This window comes from Chionomys nivalis, chromosome 4 (genome assembly GCF_950005125.1).
Source record: "Chionomys nivalis chromosome 4, mChiNiv1.1, whole genome shotgun sequence".
Taxonomy (NCBI): Eukaryota; Metazoa; Chordata; class Mammalia; order Rodentia; family Cricetidae; genus Chionomys; species Chionomys nivalis.
In genome coordinates, this window is record NC_080089.1 from 84,979,814 (window position 1) to 84,998,265 (window position 18,452).

At 41.1% G+C, this 18,452-nt stretch overlaps 1 protein-coding gene across 8 annotated transcripts in view; it reads right to left on the reverse strand.

Moving 5' to 3' along the window:
- Snap91 (synaptosome associated protein 91) overlaps window positions 1-18,452 on the reverse strand; it is a 114,333-nt gene that overhangs the window by 59,612 nt on the left and 36,269 nt on the right. For all 8 annotated transcript variants that reach the window (XM_057768818.1, XM_057768821.1, XM_057768817.1 and 5 more), the window contains exons 3-7: window positions 14,266-14,408; window positions 13,551-13,626; window positions 12,619-12,721; window positions 10,091-10,184; window positions 8,545-8,656 (exon numbers count right to left, since the gene is read on the reverse strand). In XM_057768818.1, coding sequence (XP_057624801.1) covers window positions 8,545-8,656; window positions 10,091-10,184; window positions 12,619-12,721; window positions 13,551-13,626; window positions 14,266-14,408 — 528 coding nt within the window. The remainder of the gene's footprint in view (window positions 1-8,544; window positions 8,657-10,090; window positions 10,185-12,618; window positions 12,722-13,550; window positions 13,627-14,265; window positions 14,409-18,452) is intronic.

The window sequence follows — 18,452 nt, forward strand, 5'->3', positions numbered from 1 at the left end:
GTGCGTCACTTTAAATCTGTATATGGCTAACGTCACGCTACTTCTCTATTCTCTCACATGAGAATTCTTCATGTCATTCAGCTTGTAATTTGACTACCTCTGAAGTATTTTTAGTTTTCTTAAGAAAAGTCTGAAAAATATAATTAGGTGAAGAACTAATTACCTGGGATATCTACTCATTATCTTCTGGTGGTAGCCTTTAGTAATTCTACTTTTAACACAGACCTTAAATGTAGTGCATTTAAGTCAAGCCAAAGGCTCAAGGAAACAAAGATTGTTTTCTTCATGCCATGATTTGACAAGATCAGTCCTATTTTATTTATTTATTGTTCTTATTATTTTAGAAAGGCCCTCTGGCAAGCTGACCACACTCTTGTCAATGGTCCCCACCCATGCTCGTGGTCATGTAAATAAGCCTGGTCAAACCCAGTAGATCATAAAAAAGAGACATGGAACCTATTGGAAAGAAGAGGGGATCCATGGGGGTATTATGAAATCATCAAGAATAAACTAAAAATGTTCAGAAGTCAAATCTATCCTAGCCTGTTTTCTAATGTTACTGAGAGCATCATGCTGTTACAATGGGAGAAACCTTTTGTACTGTAAAAAAATGGAAAACTGGGATTTATTTTGAAAATTATACTTCTTTCTGTACTCCCTTTACTCCAGACCATTTTGTTCAAATTTCTTAAACTACTTCTCTTTACTGTCATCTAACTTATTTCTTCCTATCTGATCTTCAGAAGTTCCATGAGAAAAGAAGCCCAATTGAGAAATATCAATTTTCCCTTTGAATTAATACATCAACAGTGAAGCATTTTTCTTTGTCTCTTGCATTTTTCTGTTTTTTTTTTTTTTCTCTTCGTAAGTAGGGATTCAATGACAAAAGGCCTTCAATCACTCTCTCTCCAGGCTATAATCCACAGCTGTTTCTCTAACAGTGTACTAGTAATGACACAGAAAGGCCACACAGAGTGTTCTACCGCTAGAGCAAATCTATGCGGCTTCGCCATCCCCTGGAGTCCCAGGAAGGGTCCAGAGAAAATCCCGTTTTTTTTTTTTTTTTTTTTTTTTTGGAAGGAACCTTTTTCCTTCCTCATTGAAGATAACATGTTTTTCAGTATCCGAGATGATCAAAGTTGACAGCCGCAAAACTGTGATACAATTTCAGCATCGACTTTGGGACAGATTCCCACCTAGACTATAACTAGGCCCTTAGTCAGTAAGAAAGACATCTCACTTGGATGTCAGAGTTCCACTATGATAATCAGTTCAAGTTTTGTAGCGCCTGTCCCAGCTAGTTCTTATGTCAAGATGACACTAACCACAGTCATCTGAGAGGAGGGAACCTTCCTTAAGAAAATGGCTCCAAAAAATCAACCTGTATATGATTCGGCTATAGGCAAGCCTGTAGGGCATTTTCTTAATTAGTGATTGATGTGGGAGGGCTCAGTCCGTTATGGGTAGGGCCACCTGTGGGTGGACGGTTCTGAGGTCTGTAAGGAAGCAGGCTGAGCAAGACACAATGTATCAAACCAATAAGACGCGCTCCTCCATCGCATCTGCCTCAGTCAGCTCCTGTCTCCTATTTGAGTTCCTGCCCTTACCACCTTTAAGGAAGAACAGTGATATGGAACTGTAAGGTAAATAAACCTTTTCCTCCCCAACCTGCTTTTGGTCATGGTGTTTCATCAGAGTATTGGAAACCTGGACTAAGAGAGCATCCAAACTGTTTCCAGCTGGGCGGTGGTGGCGCACACCTTTAATCCCAGCACTCGGGAGGTAGAGGCAGGAGGATCTCTCTGAGTTCGAGGCCAGCCTGGTCTACAAGAGCTAGTTCCAGGGCAGGCACCAAAAGCTACGGAGAAACCCTGTCTCGAAAATTAAAAAAAAAAAAAAAACAAAAAACCAAACTGTTTCCAATTTCCACACAAAGTATGGTCATGAAGTCTTTGGTTTCAACCAATACACATTTTCATAAGGGTGAATCTTTTAAGCAAAACATATACTTGCCTCAAAACAATCAGGATCCCTATTTTGTGTGCCTATCTGCTAGTTAGACTGTTACTTGAAGAGGAGCAGTTCTGGCCATGCTGATGAAGGCCACACAGCAGAAAAAAGGGGATGCTTGGGCCACTTCCCCAAAGTCCTTAATACAAAACAGTTCAATGGCCCTGAAACTTTTTCCTCTCCTAATTTAGCCAGTAAGCTAGTGTTATCAAATTAAAAATTAAAATGACTCAAATAAGCTATTATTTTAATCTAAACAGAAATTGCCTCCTTGATACCATCTATGTATGAAATCAACGCACAGTAAAGTAAAACAGCAGCTGTCAGGGCAACAGTGGGAGGAATTGCACGGCTGAACTTGTCTGACAGCTAAGTGAACTGCAGGTACCAAATCCATTGCTCTTGATGAAGAAGTAAGAATAAGGCTAAGAAAGGGAGGATAAGAATGAATCAGTAAGATGTTGTTCCTGACAGGCTGCAGAGCCCAGGAAGATGACAATAAAGAGAACTGGGGTTGCAGGTTGAAAAGATGGATGGCTGAAAGAGAAAAGAGAATTAGGAGCAAAGAGCTGAAGAGTTCAGTTTCAGTGACTGTGCAGGGTCAGGGAAGAATCCAGCATCTGGGTTTATGAAACTACACACAGTAACAACCACAACTGACATTCACAGGAATGGTCAGAATAGACAGGATCCATTTGTGGCTCAGAAGCCCTAGGAAAAAGCTCACATCTGTGAGTAAGAAATTAATAGGAAAATCTGTAAGAAATTAATAGGAAAATCTGTAAATCTGCTTTAACGATGATAACATCTCTTACCTGAAATGAAAATTTATTTGGTTTTGAACTTTCTATTAAGGGCAAGAATCTGTCCCCAAAGAAGGCAAACATCTCCCCGTTCTCCCAGAACGATGTGCTTGATGTGACTGGCCCCACCCAGACTCGGCTCTGCACACCAACTGAGCTAGAAGATAACCCTGAGGCAGGTGCTGTCTTCCCTGCCTTTCTGCGGCTTTTCAGTCTACCGCTGACAGGCAGAAGCCCAAGCAGCTGGATTACCGCCTGCAGCATCCTGCTACCCACTGCCCAGCTTCCTGGATTTAGAGGAGTAATGATTAAAGTAACCGTCATGTGACCCTTAATCCTGGATTACAGCTTCAAGTGTCTGCTTCCCAGTTTCCCAGTGCTGTGAAGAAGCTTGGGGTGGTTGGGGCAGGGTAGCAGCTTCTTGTTTGTAAAGTAACCTGAACAGGAGGTTGCAGAGAAGCAGATCCTGTAAACATGGGCTCTTAATACTAGCCGTTCCTCCAGGAGACAGAGCCCAGAGCCCATGTCTGGAGGCTTCCATTAATTATAGGAACTCCCAACCTATATAAATTCCTCTCTAGATAGAAAATGTAAAGCAGTGTCTGTTTTCTTTTTCTATTTTTGTTTTGCATCGAAGTCACAGTATTTGGTACCCGAAGAGACGCCAAGAAGTAGACTCCTGTTAAACTGTCACATAGCCAGTTAGGGATCAGGTTTACAAGCTGGTTAGAATTGCAGGTGATGACCATCTCTGCCCACAGAAGGCTGGGATCCTCATAGACTGTTAAACTTCCTGTGTTCTTCTAGAGTGAAGCTTATCAAGGCATGGACTAGTCCATCACAGTGGGAGCAAGGCTAATAAGACAACAAAGTGGCTACTCTCACTTCCATTAAGGAGTTTAAGAAAAAGAAGGAAAACACAAGACTTGATGTTGGGCTTAAGACCAGGTCAAACAGTGGTACTCCAAGACAGCCCCACGTCAGTCGAGGCTTTCTGGGAAAATAAGATTTTCCTCATAGACAGTCCCTTTGTTTCCACAGCCCTCCCTTGCCAGGTGCTTTATGGCCCAAAATGTGATTTAGAATCCAGTAATTCTAGTTGATTAAGGGTAAGACACTAAGGTCTAAGGAAGGTTAAGACCAGCCTGTTCAGACAGGAAGAAAATATTCCAGCTGGTGGGAGGGGGTGTCATTTTGCTTGAAGCTCCCAAGCCCTCTTCCCAGCTGTCTTGCTGCAGAAACACCACGACTTCCCAGAGAAGAAAGGGAGGCTGTACGCAGAAGTTCCCCACCTATGCTGAAGTTAAGCAACTCACAAGGTTAGTCAGGCTGACTTCCAGCTCTGGCACCCTATGGCTGCAAGGGGAAGGTTATTCTAGGCTAGAGATTTCCAAGAGACAGACACGTACAGAGTCCGACTCAGGAGGGAGAATATATATGCCAAAAGAAGGTCAAAAATCTCACGAATTTTTGTGAACTGGAATCTGCCAAATAAAAATCAAGATAAACAAATTTAGCTATAGCTACACAAAAATACATTTTATTGCAAATATTTCTTAACTTATTAATTCTAAAAGTGGATTCGTGGAGAGATGGCTCAGCGGTTAAGACAGTTGCTGCTCTTCCAGAGGACCTGAGCTTAATTCCCAGCACCCATATGGTGGCTCACAACTCTCTGAACTCCAATTGCAGGGGGTCAATGCCCTCTTCTGACCCTGTGGGCACAGCTGATGGTGCAAAAGCATACACGCAGGCAAAACACCTACACACATTAAATAAAACTTTAGGAAGTATGTTGATCTGAAATATAAATCTAACTGGGTACCCCACTCCACCCCACATGCCAACCCATGACCATCAATCCTAATTGATAACAAATTGGAAAATTGGAATGAACTCCTAAAGCTGCAGGAAAGAAAGAACAGTAAATTAGGTTTGCAAAATGATTAGCCATTTATCAACTTGGGTAAACACGTCAAAGGCTAGGGGTTTAAGCCTGAGCATCTGGGTGCAGCTTATTGCAGAAGTTACGGAGAACTACTCTAGCTGGCAGAGATGCACCTCTCAGCTTACTGAGAATGCAGAGTCTCAGGCCCCTCTCAGACCTATGGAATTAGGAACTCTAAGTTCTAATGAGGACTCCATAGATTCTTGAGCGGAGTCCTTAAACTCTACTAAATATACTTTATCTAGTCATCAGTACAGTGACAGTTACAGATCAAGCACAGTTGGGACAAGAGCATGCCTGGACATTAAAACACACACACACACACACACACACACACACACACACACACACACACGTACTTAACACAAACAAAACCATAATTCAATTTTTGAAGCATTTTTTTTTTTGCAAAAATGAATGGATAATGTAGAGATTTGCCACCAGGTGTAAATGGTCAACTTCTGTGTGAGTTTTGCATTAGTTACAGTTGACAAACCTATGACGTCCCATCATGTCACCACCCAAGGTTCACAGCTGGTGTTACTGGTGACTCTGATGTCAAGAAATTCATCGTTCAGGTGTCACCCATCAGTACACTGCCCTAAATCCCCTGTCCTATGCTTTTTCATTCCACTCCCCACTAATCAGCAGTGACCGCTAAACTTCCCTAAGTTTTTCCTTAGTTTTAATTTCCAGAATGACAAACAACTGGAATCACAGGTGATGTTTTTAGATTGGCTTGTTGTTTTGGTTTTCGTCACTTGATGTCACAGTAGGTGGTGCCTTTTCATATGTTCATTTCACATTTATATACCTTTGCTGGTAAGGTGTCTTGACTCAATTTTTGCCTGACTGGTCCTGTGTAGCATTTTCCTTCAACGTAAAACTGTTCATCTTAGAGGGAAGCTCCTTAAGACACAGGATGTTCTATACATTCCCTTCTATTGAAGCTGTGGAAGTACTTTTGTTTGTGCTATAACAAATAAAGCTTGTTTGAGGATCAGAGTGTGGAGTAAGCCACTAGTTAGCCACAGAGGTCAGACAGTGGTGGCACACACCTTTATTCCCAGCACTAGGGAGGCAGAGGCCAAGGAATCTCTGTGAGTTCAAGGTCACCCTGGGCTACAATAAGATTGATCCAGTCTCAAAGAGAAACAGAGCCAGGTGGTGATGGCCCACACCTTTCCCCTATTTTTTAGTTTCTTGAGTTCACAAATTATATGCCCTGTAGTTTGGGGGACATTCAGGTGCTCTTCTCTGAGCTTTTAGAATAGGTGTTTAGGTGACAGACATGAATTTGGTAAAGTATGTTCTTCACTAGCTCACATTTTCACCTAATTTTGTCAGATTTAACTTGAGTTTATCAGGATGAAAGCCAATCATCAACTGGAGAGCACTTGTGCTTTGCCCCATTCCATCAGGGGCACAGAGAACCAGTTTCAGCTCCTAGAAGCAGAACAAGTGTGGTCGGGTCACAACCCTCACACTTGTCTGTAGTCCGCCTCCAGCAACGTGTCTGTCATGTTTTCATCCCTCTGCCCCAGTTCCCATGGCAGTTTTCACTTTAGAGTTTCTACCTGGTTAGCCAGGATTTAGCCAGGTATACCCAACAGCCTCCCAACTGCCTTGTGCCTAACCTCCCTTGTGAATCCAGAGAGTTAGTTTTCCAGCCTGCTTATGTGCTAGGACAATGTGGATTCTCAGCTCTTTACACATGAATTGGAAAACAGGAGTGGGCTTTTCCTCTTAGACTTTAAGGAACACTGATGATAAGATTTTGCTGCCTCAGGGGGACTGATTTGATTCATTCTTCCAGTTTGAACGGAAGCTTTATGACCAGGAGTTAGATCCAGGGAATGTAGAGAATGACCTGCGTGTATTTCCTTTGTTTCCTGAAAAGAGACATCCCGTGACTCTAACAAACTTGCCACGTGTCACTGACCCCTGTGAAGACACAGGAATAATAATTCTACTTTATCTCTGGGTAACCTACATATTTGGTTTGTGCAAAAAAAAATGGTTTAGAGTTTAACTATGGTAAGCTTAATCAAGCAATGAGCCCCCTCCTCACAGAGATTCAAATGTGTCCTCTTTCGCCAGGGGAGAATCCGCACAATTCTTGGTACCCAGGAGGTGGCTACTGAAGTAGAAAATGCATTTATGTCTACCCCAGTGAACAGAGACCATTAGAAGTCTGCTGTCAGCAGGCAGAGTGCGAGTGTGCAATCAGTGTCTCATTTTAAGGATATCAGTCTGTCTTGGTTGTCACAATCCCATAGGGCATTGCTCTGATGACACCAGGATGGTGGTACCTACTGAGCATGAGCTTCAGGTATCAGAGATGTTTGGATAAATGACATAACTGCTGAAGGGGGAGACAGGACAAGCCATTAATAAGGTTTCTGAGCATGTAAAAGTCTGGGTAGTTTAGAAAACTCTCTATGTCAAGGGTACATTTTGCAGCTGGAGCTCCCTGCAACAAAAACAGTCCAAAATCTGCTAAGCTTTGATTTGCAGGAAACACACAGAACATTGTGTGTGTTGCTGTAAGAAAAGCATCCCGCCCAATAACAGATAAGAGAGAGCTCAGGCAACAGGAAGTTCCACAACTGCACCAAAATTAAGGCACCAGAGCCTTAGTTCCAGAAAGACCTAGGGCTACTCGACAGTGTGCGACAGATTTAACATGCTGTGATACTCCTCTGTCACACTCCAGCACAGTCCCAGATGCACGACAGTGGAGCTGTGCCTTCTTCAGACAGCAGTGATGCCCTTAAGAGGAGCTGTTGTTGGTTTACTTCTAGAGACCAAGATTCTGACCAGTGGGAATCAAGTGGTCCTCAGACACAGAGTGGGTACTGTGTAATCTACCAAGCTCTAAAGTTGGGCAAACACAAGGATACTCTAGAATCCATAATAAACAGACAAGTTTATTATGGCCACAAATAAACAGACAAGTTGTAGGAACAGAAGGCCCATTTCTAGAGCACCAAGTCTCTCTTGGGCATAACCATTTCTCTCATTTATCCTTAAATCCTATCTGAGGCCTCTGGGGAATTCCTCATGACCAGCTAATGGAGGAAGAAGAAAATTCCAGTTTGGTACTAGCTGCAAGTAACAGTGTATAATATCTCTGCCAAGGGGTGACTTGGATAAGAGAATGAACCTTTCATAGCCAAGCCTTTGATAGGACACTATCCACCTTTCCTCTTGTAGCAAGACTTAGGGGACACCACCAAACCATGGGGAGCAACTGGCTATTGGGTTGGTTGATAGGCAGTTGGCAAAATTAAGCTGAATACTGATGACAAGGAGATCAGGATCGACCTGGTGAAGAGAGTGAACGAACCTTTCAACATAGATAAATATCATGAATCAATTCTTCCCACATGCAAATCAAGGGGCACCCACTACCAACAAGCTTTTACCAGTGAGGATGAGAGAACACTGTAGGAGAGGCAATGCCATCAGATGGGGACTGAGGAGGCCCAGCATAGGATTCCTGTCTTAGCTGGTGTGCCCCTCCTCATTGCTGGTCCTCAGTGGGACAGGTCCTTTCAGTAAGGAGATCATCAGCCTCCTACCTTGTTCTAGATGTCTACCCTAGCTATGGATTTATCCTCTTAGCCATGCGGCAACACCACTGAGAGTTACTCAGTATCACAGCATCTCACACAACAAGGCTTCTGCTGAGCTGAAGCAAAACAATGGATTCATCCCCCACAGAATCTGTCGGCCTTATCACAACCCCATCAGGCCCAATATGTCACAGCAGTCACTTACCAAGTAAATTAATGACGCCATCATTGTAGCAAGCGAAAAGTTTGATAAGATCTTTGAAAAGAAGCATAAATGCAGCATTTATGACACCGTTTGTTAGTTCATTGGGATGCACCTAGAAAAACGAGCATTTAACTTTAGCTGTACAGCAAGTTAGTATTTTTCTCAAATCATAATGAAGTGTCATGAATGACCACTAAGAAATTCACTCATATTTTAAAAATGTTGGGTGATTTAGTAAGCCTAGCAATACCAAAGGACTGGTCTCATATGCTTCAGTTATCTACGCTAGAACCCTTATTAAGGGAGAAGAAAGTTTAAAATAGATAGATTAAAAGAAACAAAATACATTAAGATTAACTGTCCAATAAAGATCTTACTGTAAAGTCTGTCAAAAATCAATGTGATGGTTTGCAATTTCTACTTAAAATTTCACAAGACTTGGTTGTTATGAGTAGGGCTCAATTATAGCCTAAGTCATGGAATCTTAACAAAGACTTTAAGCTAGAAGTATTTGAGGAAAGTGTTTCAGACAACTATCAAATTACAGATGAGCTGACAATGAGAGCTCAGAACTTTCCTACATGTCAAAATACCTTATTCTCATGAGTCAGGTACCCTTAACTGCTATTTTTGAGTTAATTATACATTTACATGCAGTTGTAAGAAGTAAAAGAGGGGGATCCCATATGGCATTGACCTAGTTTCTCCCAAATGTAGTAAAGAGCTCACAACTGTAGTTAATCACATCACAGGCAGGATATGAAGAACACAATGACTATGTTCTCAGTTCCCCAGGTTCACGTGGATGATACACTTTGGTTGTATTTGGTTCTCCATAACTTATCACACATATGCATTAATGTATCTATCACCACGGCCAAATTCACGTATCTTTTCTAAAAGTTATTTTTTTTATTTTTACTTTGTATATATGACTATTTTGCCTGTGCATATGACTATGTAACACTTGTAGGCCTGGTACTCATGGAGGTCAGAAAAGGGCATCTGATCCCCGGAACTGAAGCTATAGTGGTTGTGAGCTGCCATGTGGGTACAGTGAATCAAACTCACTTTTCTATAAGAGCAGCTACTTTCTTAACCACGGGGCCATTCCTCCAGCTTCAACAGGTATGTTTGTAACAAACAAATAATACTTCTTGACTTTGCCAGAAAAGATCTCTGATCTATGATAACCCAAAACCCCTCTCTCTGGTGGACATGTCACTTAAGTGTGCACATCAGATGGTTTCCGGTAGGAAAGCACAGTTATTTAGCTGAGGTACACGGCTAAGCACAACAAACTACATTCTCCTCAGAACAGAAGGCTCTGAGAATACCCTACTCATCCCTTTCTATGACCTTAGGAAACAGTTTGTAGAGTCTGGAAAAATCTGGGGGCCTAAGAGCTTGAATGAAATAATCCTGTAACTCATCTACATGGAGGTACTCTATTGCAAATCCCATGGTGACCCTGACTGACCTGTAGTCCCCTCAAAAGAAAGGCAAAGACCAATTATGCAAGAAACATTTCAGCTGAGAAACATACATCGAACTCCAGCAGCGCATCGATCTGGCCCTGCAGGATTGGCATGCTCTTCAGGAGCTTTTCAGGAACCATTGTCCGCATGACGCCATCAGCCCTGCAACACAGACAAATAGAAGCACACATCCTTGTGCATACTGCAGCTACAAGGCCATGTCTTTGCTCTGAGCTGTGCTCCTCATTTTCTTTGTAAATCTCTTGAGATCATTATCAGATGTTAAAAGGTGGTGCCTATTTGCTTAGATCCTCTGGAAGGGCAGTACATGCTCTTAAATCAGGGGTTCTCAACCTGTGAGTCATAATCCTTTGGTGGGGGACAAACAACTCTTTTACAGGGGTCCTATATCATATATCCTGTACGTCAGATACTTATGTTACAATTCCTAACAGTAGCAAAATTGCAGTTATAGAGTAGCAATGAAAACAGTCTTTTGGTTGGGGGTCCCCACAACACGATGAACTGTATTAAAGGGTCACAGCATTAGGAAAGTTGAGAACCACTGTCTTAGATGCTGAGCCATCTCTCTCGTTCCTCTACGGAGTCTTAAAACCAAAATAGTAAACCTTTACAAAGCTTTATCATTACTTTTACTTAGGGACAGACCAAAGATGTGCATGAATTTCTGGCTGAACACTTCAACCCAGATGAAATCATCTATTTAGAGGTAAATAAATGGCAACTGTATATTAAAACTCAATTTTTCTGCTTTGTTGAGGCCTTCTTAATCAGTAAATAATATCAATAATTAAATTATGGTATGTATATTTCCTTGGAAAGCATTACCTTTCAAAACTAAATCACAACATACACAAGTTCATTTTTACCTCAATTAAAATCTATATAAATAGTCAGGCAATAGTGGTGCATGTCTTTAATTCCAGCACCCAGGAGGCAGAGGTAGGCAAATCTCTGAGTTTAAGGCCGGTCTGGTCTACAAAGAAAGTTTCAGGACAGTCATGGCTACACAGAGAAATCCTGTCTCAAAAAACAGAAACAAAAACAAAACTTAATTCATAGAAGTAACTATTTTCATCTAACACCACTACACATTGAAACGAATCTTGTCAATTCTCTCCTTAAGTTAAAGATATTTACATTAAGAATGTTGAAGGGCTGGAGAGATGGCTCAAAGGTTAAGAACACTGGCTACTCTTCCAGAGAACCCTGGTTTAATTCTCAGCACACACATGGCAACTCACAACCTTTATAAGCAAGCAAAACACCAATGCACATTATATATATATATATATATATATATATATATATATATATATAGAGAGAGAGAGAGAGAGAGAGAGAGAGGAATTACCAAAGAAATTTAAAAAAGAATGTTAAACAGTTTTAACAAACATTCACATCACATAATGCCCGAGGAGCAAATGAGATTTTCATGCATGAGCACACAAAGTACCACACAGCTCCAGGGGAACTTCTATCATACTAACTCACTAAGCTGTTGGTGACTGTGAACTTCTATCATACTAACTCACTAAGCTGTTGGTGACTGTGAACTTCTATCATACTAACTCACTAAGCTGTTGGTGACTGTGAACTTCTATCATACTAACTCACTAAGCTGTTGGTGACTGTGAACTTCTATCATACTAACTCACTAAGCTGTTGGTGACTGTGAACTTCTATCATACTAACTCACTAAGCTGTTGGTGACTGTGAACTTCTATCATACTAACTCACTAAGCTGTTGGTGACTGTGAACTTCTATCATACTAACTCACTAAGCTGTTGGTGACTGTGAACTTCTATCATACTAACTCACTAAGCTGTTGGTGACTGTGAACTTCTATCATACTAACTCACTAAGCTGTTGGTGACTGTGAACTTCTATCATACTAACTCACTAAGCTGTTGGTGACTGTGAACTTCTATCATACTAACTCACTAAGCTGTTGGTGACTGTGAACTTCTATCATACTAACTCACTAAGCTGTTGGTGACTGTGAACTTCTATCATACTAACTCACTAAGCTGTTGGTGACTGTGAACTTCTATCATACTAACTCACTAAGCTGTTGGTGACTGTGAACTTCTATCATACTAACTCACTAAGCTGTTGGTGACTGTGAACTTCTATCATACTAACTCACTAAGCTGTTGGTGACTGTGAACTTCTATCATACTAACTCACTAAGCTGTTGGTGACTGTGAACTTCTATCATACTAACTCACTAAGCTGTTGGTGACTGTGAACTTCTATCATACTAACTCACTAAGCTGTTGGTGACTGTGAACTTCTATCATACTAACTCACTAAGCTGTTGGTGACTGTGAACTTCTATCATACTAACTCACTAAGCTGTTGGTGACTGTGAACTTCTATCATACTAACTCACTAAGCTGTTGGTGACTGTGAACTTCTATCATACTAACTCACTAAGCTGTTGGTGACTGTGAACTGGGCCTTTCAGGATCAAGGTCAGTTGGCATGTAAACTTAGTTAAATAAGTCATGTATGCCTTGAGGATTTGCTGTGCTTAAATAAATAAGAAGGGAGAGAGTGAGAGAGCCATACCCTTTCTTCACTCTGGCAAAGTCAAAGGCCATCTGTCTGTAGGAGAACGCCTTTTCATTTAGGTATCTGCTGTAGCGCCTTATGAAGGTAGACATATCGTAACCTGGGAGAGAGAGGAGACGGGGCCGTGAACAATGCCTTCCATTGTACTCTGCATACTAGGAATTATTTTTAGCTCCTCAAAATAGACAGGGGTTGTCATGATTGCCTCTGACACGGAACTCAACATGTGACGGCAAGTTTTATTTACCATCCTGCTTGCAGGCCAAGAGTCTTCCGTGGTGGGGGTACCCTGGCCATTTGACATGGTGATTACTCTGTCTTGTACAAAGTCTTTTCTGATCCTCTTTTTTTTAAAAAAAAAATTTGATTAAATTTAATTACTTCTTTTATATGCAATTCCTAGGGAAGTCTATTGAATTTTCATTGTTTCTGGCATATGCAGAAATAAAAGGTCACAGAATTGAATTGTGACTCAATAGCTATTTCTCTGGAGTTTTAAAAGCAATTTCTCCCTTAGACAAAGTTGGCAGAACTTGTGTTCACTGTTACAAATACCAGCCTGTTTCACACAGGCAGTAACACACAGCCATCTTGTATGGGTCTATCTACCCTTACATGTATGTAATAGCAAGCAAATATCATGAATGAACCAGAGGAATTTTTTTCTTTTTCATTTGGTTGACATCTTTAGTTCCCTCATTGCATGAACCTTTATAAGCAAACCGTGAGACAGAATTACCAGGGTTCACTTTTTAAAGTAAACACTCCAAGTGACAAAATAAAATTAATATGTAGTTGATATGCTCAACTGTTGACAATGAAATAATTAATTTAATAGTTACTTTCATATTCTGTTCTTAAGTAACCAATGGAACTATCTGTAACAATGACTTTGGATTAATGCCCACCCCCAGATTTTATTTTCTCACCGTGGGATCCACTTTTATCCAGAAAGTTGCTGAGGTTGAATAGCGTATTTCTAGAGGCCAAATACTGAATAAATCTCTGAAAAACAAAAATTAGGATTATATGCCCATATTTTCACATCATACCTTTAAGTGATTTCTGATGCTAAAGCAGTATTTGTTTATGTCTACAATGCTTTATTGTGCTCATTTAGTTAGGAAGCATCCTATGCTGCTAACTTTGTCTAAGGGAGATATTGCTTTTAAACCTCCAGAGAAATAGCCATTGAATCACAATTCAATTATGTGACCTTTTACTTCTGCATACGCCAGAAACAAGGACAATTCAATAGGCTTCCTTAGGAATTGCATATAAAAGAAGTAATTTAATTTTATCACTGTTTTTCAAAAGCAGACATTCCATTAAGGCAATTTTCATTTGAAGACACAAAGGAATACTTCCCGTAGGAAGCAGACCTCCTGATCCTTTCTTTTAACATTTTTATGTGCTAATACATTCATATAGAATATACATTTAAAGGCTTCTGTATCATTCTGTATCCAACTCGAAATACAGTTTTAAGGATAGCTAAATCCAAGGTTGAAAGTGTACTCAAAATGAGCACGAAACACTTGGTTCTTCTTTCCTCCTCATTAGTGAAAATTCAAGGGTCTTAAACTCTACCATCACATTTTACTACCCCCACCTCTACCAAGAAACAGTTGTGTATTTGGTTACCTCATTTCCATGCACCATGAGATGGTGTGTGGTCACTAAAGCTTTAAACACCACCACCCAGCTACTGTTTGTTGCCCTCTCAAAGAGGGTGTCAGCCATCTGCGGGATATTGACATTGGTCTCATTGGTAGCCTGGATCAAATCTATGAAAACAGAAAAGATCCAGTAACTATTGTATATATAAAATTCACTTCAAACTTGACTACAGCATGACTTCAAAATTACTTAGACAAGAATTAATTGAAAAACATTATACTGTACCATTCTTACATATGAACACATCACATATATATTTTAACCAATATATTCATTTACTCTTGAGCTCTTGTTTTCAAGTGAATTCTCTTCTGTTTTGTGCTGGTTAGTCTTTTTGTCAGCTTGACACAGACTCAGGTCATCTGGGCAGAGGAAACCTCAACTGAGAAAATGTCTCCCTAAGATTGGCCTGTGGGAAAGTCTTGGGAGCATTCTCTAATCAACACTGGCTGTGGGAGGACCCAGCCCACTGTGGGCAGCACCATCCCTGGGCAGGTGCTCCTGGGATGTTTACAAAAGCAAACTGAGCAGGCAAACCAGTGAGCGGCGCTCCTTGACAGCCTCTGCTTCAGCTTCTGACTCTAGGTTCCTGGTGGAGTTCCTGTCCTGACATCCTTTCATGATGAACTGTAACCTGTGGCTGAAATGAGCCCTTTCCTCCCCAAGTTGCTTCCGGTCCTGGTGTCTTATAACACCAATGCAAAGCAAACTAGGAAACTGTTCCTGTCTGATTTTTTTCTCCTATTTGCTGCTACAGATGCCATGTTTTTAAATGACAAACACCAGGCGAGTTAAGACTCCTGTCACTCCAAGTGCAATGTCTCAAACGTGAAGATGCTAATCTAACACACTGCTAGGAGGAAAAAACAGAAATGTATTTTTATAACACAGTTTATAAAATTATACTTCTCTTGGATCTGAATTTTAAAGCATGCTAACAAATACACTGTTATGAAGCATACTAGCAGAAGCAAAATAGTGAATGAGCAAAGGATCTCAGTATATTCATCCACTACACTCATCAAGCTCTCTGAGGACACCATACAATGTTTTGTTCTGATCTGGCCTTAGACAGTAAGACAGAAAAGCTATGTAATACATTTCACTATTCACATCCAATCTAACAACCCAACGGAGCAGTAGGCCTTCAGTTTAATAGAGAGGGAAGTCTTAGGGGGTACATCTGGAAAAAGCCAGGAAAGCTTTCTTTCTTTCTTTTTTAAATTAATTTGTTTATTTTATGTGCATTGGTGTTTTATCTGCATCTATGTCTGTGTGAGGGTGTCGGATCCCCTGGAACAGGAGTTACAGACAGTTGTAAGCTGCCATGTGGGTGCTTGGAATTAAACGTGGGTCCTCTGGAGGAGCATCCAGTGCCTTAACCACTGAGCCATCTCTCCAGGCCCCAAGAAAGTGTTCTTGAAGGATGAGAATTGCAATAAAATAAATATTGGGGGAAAATATCTTGGCAGGATAGGGAAGATGGCTGGAACTTCAAAAAGATGTGAACTAAGAATTATATAATAATAATAATAAAAATATTATATATATTTTGGTCTATTCATAATAAAAAACAATTGTTAATATCTGTAAGTTTAGGTTCTGGGAGCTTTTGGGAGTGATTTGTTTAAAAATCTTATTTGTGAAACGGAGAAATGCTGGGCATTGATGGAAGCATTGTAGACTTTGAATGACGAGCAGGGTGGGTTTGTCACTCTGCATCTCCATCGTGAATTTCCTGGGTTATCTGCAGTGTGTGTGTGTGTGTCTGTCTGTCTGTCTGTCTAGCAGTGCACATGAGTGCCAGTTCCCGTGGAGGCCAAGGTGTCGGATACCTGAGAGCTGGAGTTACAGGGGGTTGTGAGCCAACCAACATGGGTGACTGGAATCTAACTAGGGTCCTCTGAAAGAGCAGTATGTGTGTGCTCTTAACCATCTCTCCAGTCTTAGAAGGCTTTAAAAACATTTTTATGATTTTAATTGTGTGCTCATGTATGTCTGTGTTTGGGGATATGCATGTGCGCCGGTGCCCTCAGAGGCTAAAGGCGTCAGATCTTCTTGAAGCTTGAGTTGTGGGTGGCTGTGAGTCACCTGACATGCATGCTGAGAACTGAGCTTAGGTCTTCTGGAAAAGCGGCATGTATTCTTAACTGGTAAGCCAGTTCCCCTCCACTGAGAAAAGCCTTTTAAACACACATACGGCATGAATTCTTCAGGACTGTACATCTCCGAAGAGCTGTGGTGGTGTGGGGGTTAAGTATATGAAGATAGATGTGTGTCTTGCTTAGGTTGTGGAGTTGCATATGGCCAAGGAGGAGCCACAATATAACTTCACTGAAGAGCTGGATTTCATTTTAGAGACAAGGAAGGGATGGGGGCCTCTAGCAGGCAAATACCAAGACAATTTGACTTTTACGGAACAACACAGTATACTGTACTACTAACTGCAATCTCCAAGGTACACACAGGCACAGGATAAAGGGAACTCACCCTTGCATGGCAAGTCAGGCTGAGAGAATAAAAGAGGAAGCTATGAAGCTCAGACACGATGAGGTGTGGTAGAAGTGAACTAATGAGAATTCAGGAAAGGTTGGTGGGAGATGAGGAGCAGAAAGAAATAGCAGGTGAAACAGACTTAGAGGTAGAGGAATAGGCATTAGAGGGAAAGAGAACAGACTTCCCGGGCAATTTCAGATCTCACCCTGGGGACCAGTCAATTATTTATTGAAAATGGAAGAAAGTTGTTTTGAAGGGATATATAAGCTATTTTTATGACAACCTTGAAAGAGCTGCTGGTCATCTATGTTGAAATGTGTGACGGGGACTGGGAACATTTGGCCTAGACACAAACTGGGAGTCACTGGTGGCGAGAGCTGAACTACACACAGAAGACGTAACCAACAGAACATGAATAAAAAGGAAAATTAGATGTGTAAATAAGAATCAAATCTAAGAAGTCTTAGACTATTATTTAATATCGTCAAGAAATCCCAGAAGCAGTTAGGGGTCATCTGAGTTGAATACTACACAAAGTCCTATTTAGCTGAACCACCAAGTAGACCATAGAGCTGACAGACTAGCTGCTGTGCTTGTCAATGAAGCTGTCAACCCAGGCTCATTGGAGAAAAAATGGAAAGAGCCAAGGAAAAAACTATTGCTAGGGGGAAAAACACAACAGGAAATAGCAGGCTGAGGCCAAGTAGAAAAATCCAGAAAGAAATGAAGTTGATAATATGGATTATACAGAACTAAGAGATTGAAGCCCTCTGAAACCATGAGCAAAAATATATCTGTCCTCAGGTTGTTTCTGCTGTGTGTTCTGTCAGTGACACAAAAGCAACCCATGTTACCTTGGCGGTTACTGGGTTACCACGATGTCGCACAGGCTGGCCCCTTACTTTCTGACTCCACTTCCTAGAAGCCAGAACTCAGGTGTGCACCTCTCCACACCCGGCTGTTATGTTTATCTTTCCATGTACTGGATCAGGCTGACAAACTACTACAGCTTCCTGGGAGAATCTGGCCTGTTCCCTGTTTGTGTGGATCTTTGTTATGTCATCTGAGGCCACCTTCACTCTACAGTAATGAAGGTGAGTGGTTGTCACGCTCAGCTGAATCCAGTGGTCCTTAGTCTAAAGCATTTACTCTCTGGCCCTGTGTAGGAAACATCTGACCCATGTCTCACACAGAAAGTCTGCATGAAGTGTTGGTCTTGCAGAGCAATGGCTGCCTTGAGGAAAGGCAGCTGTGTGATTAAGTGTTTCTCTCTGAACCATTAATTTAAAGGAAACTTAAGAGACTTCAAACTACAATGATCAGACTTACTATTCAGCCGTAGTTACTATCACAAAATAAGAGAGTGGGGCCAGTAAGATGTTATGTAAAGATGCTTCTACAAAGCCTGACAACTGAGTTTGATCACTGGGACCCACAAGACTCCTGCAAATTGTTCTCTGACCTCCATAAGTGCCCAGTGGCATGTATATGCCCACACACAACATAAATGCACATGTGCACACATGCGCACATACACTCACACACATAGACGCTCAAATATATGAGAGAACAGAAAATACCTGTTCTTGGTATTTAACTTGAAAAATAATAATTTCCTCTATATAATGTGTTACATGTCAGTAAGTTTATTATTA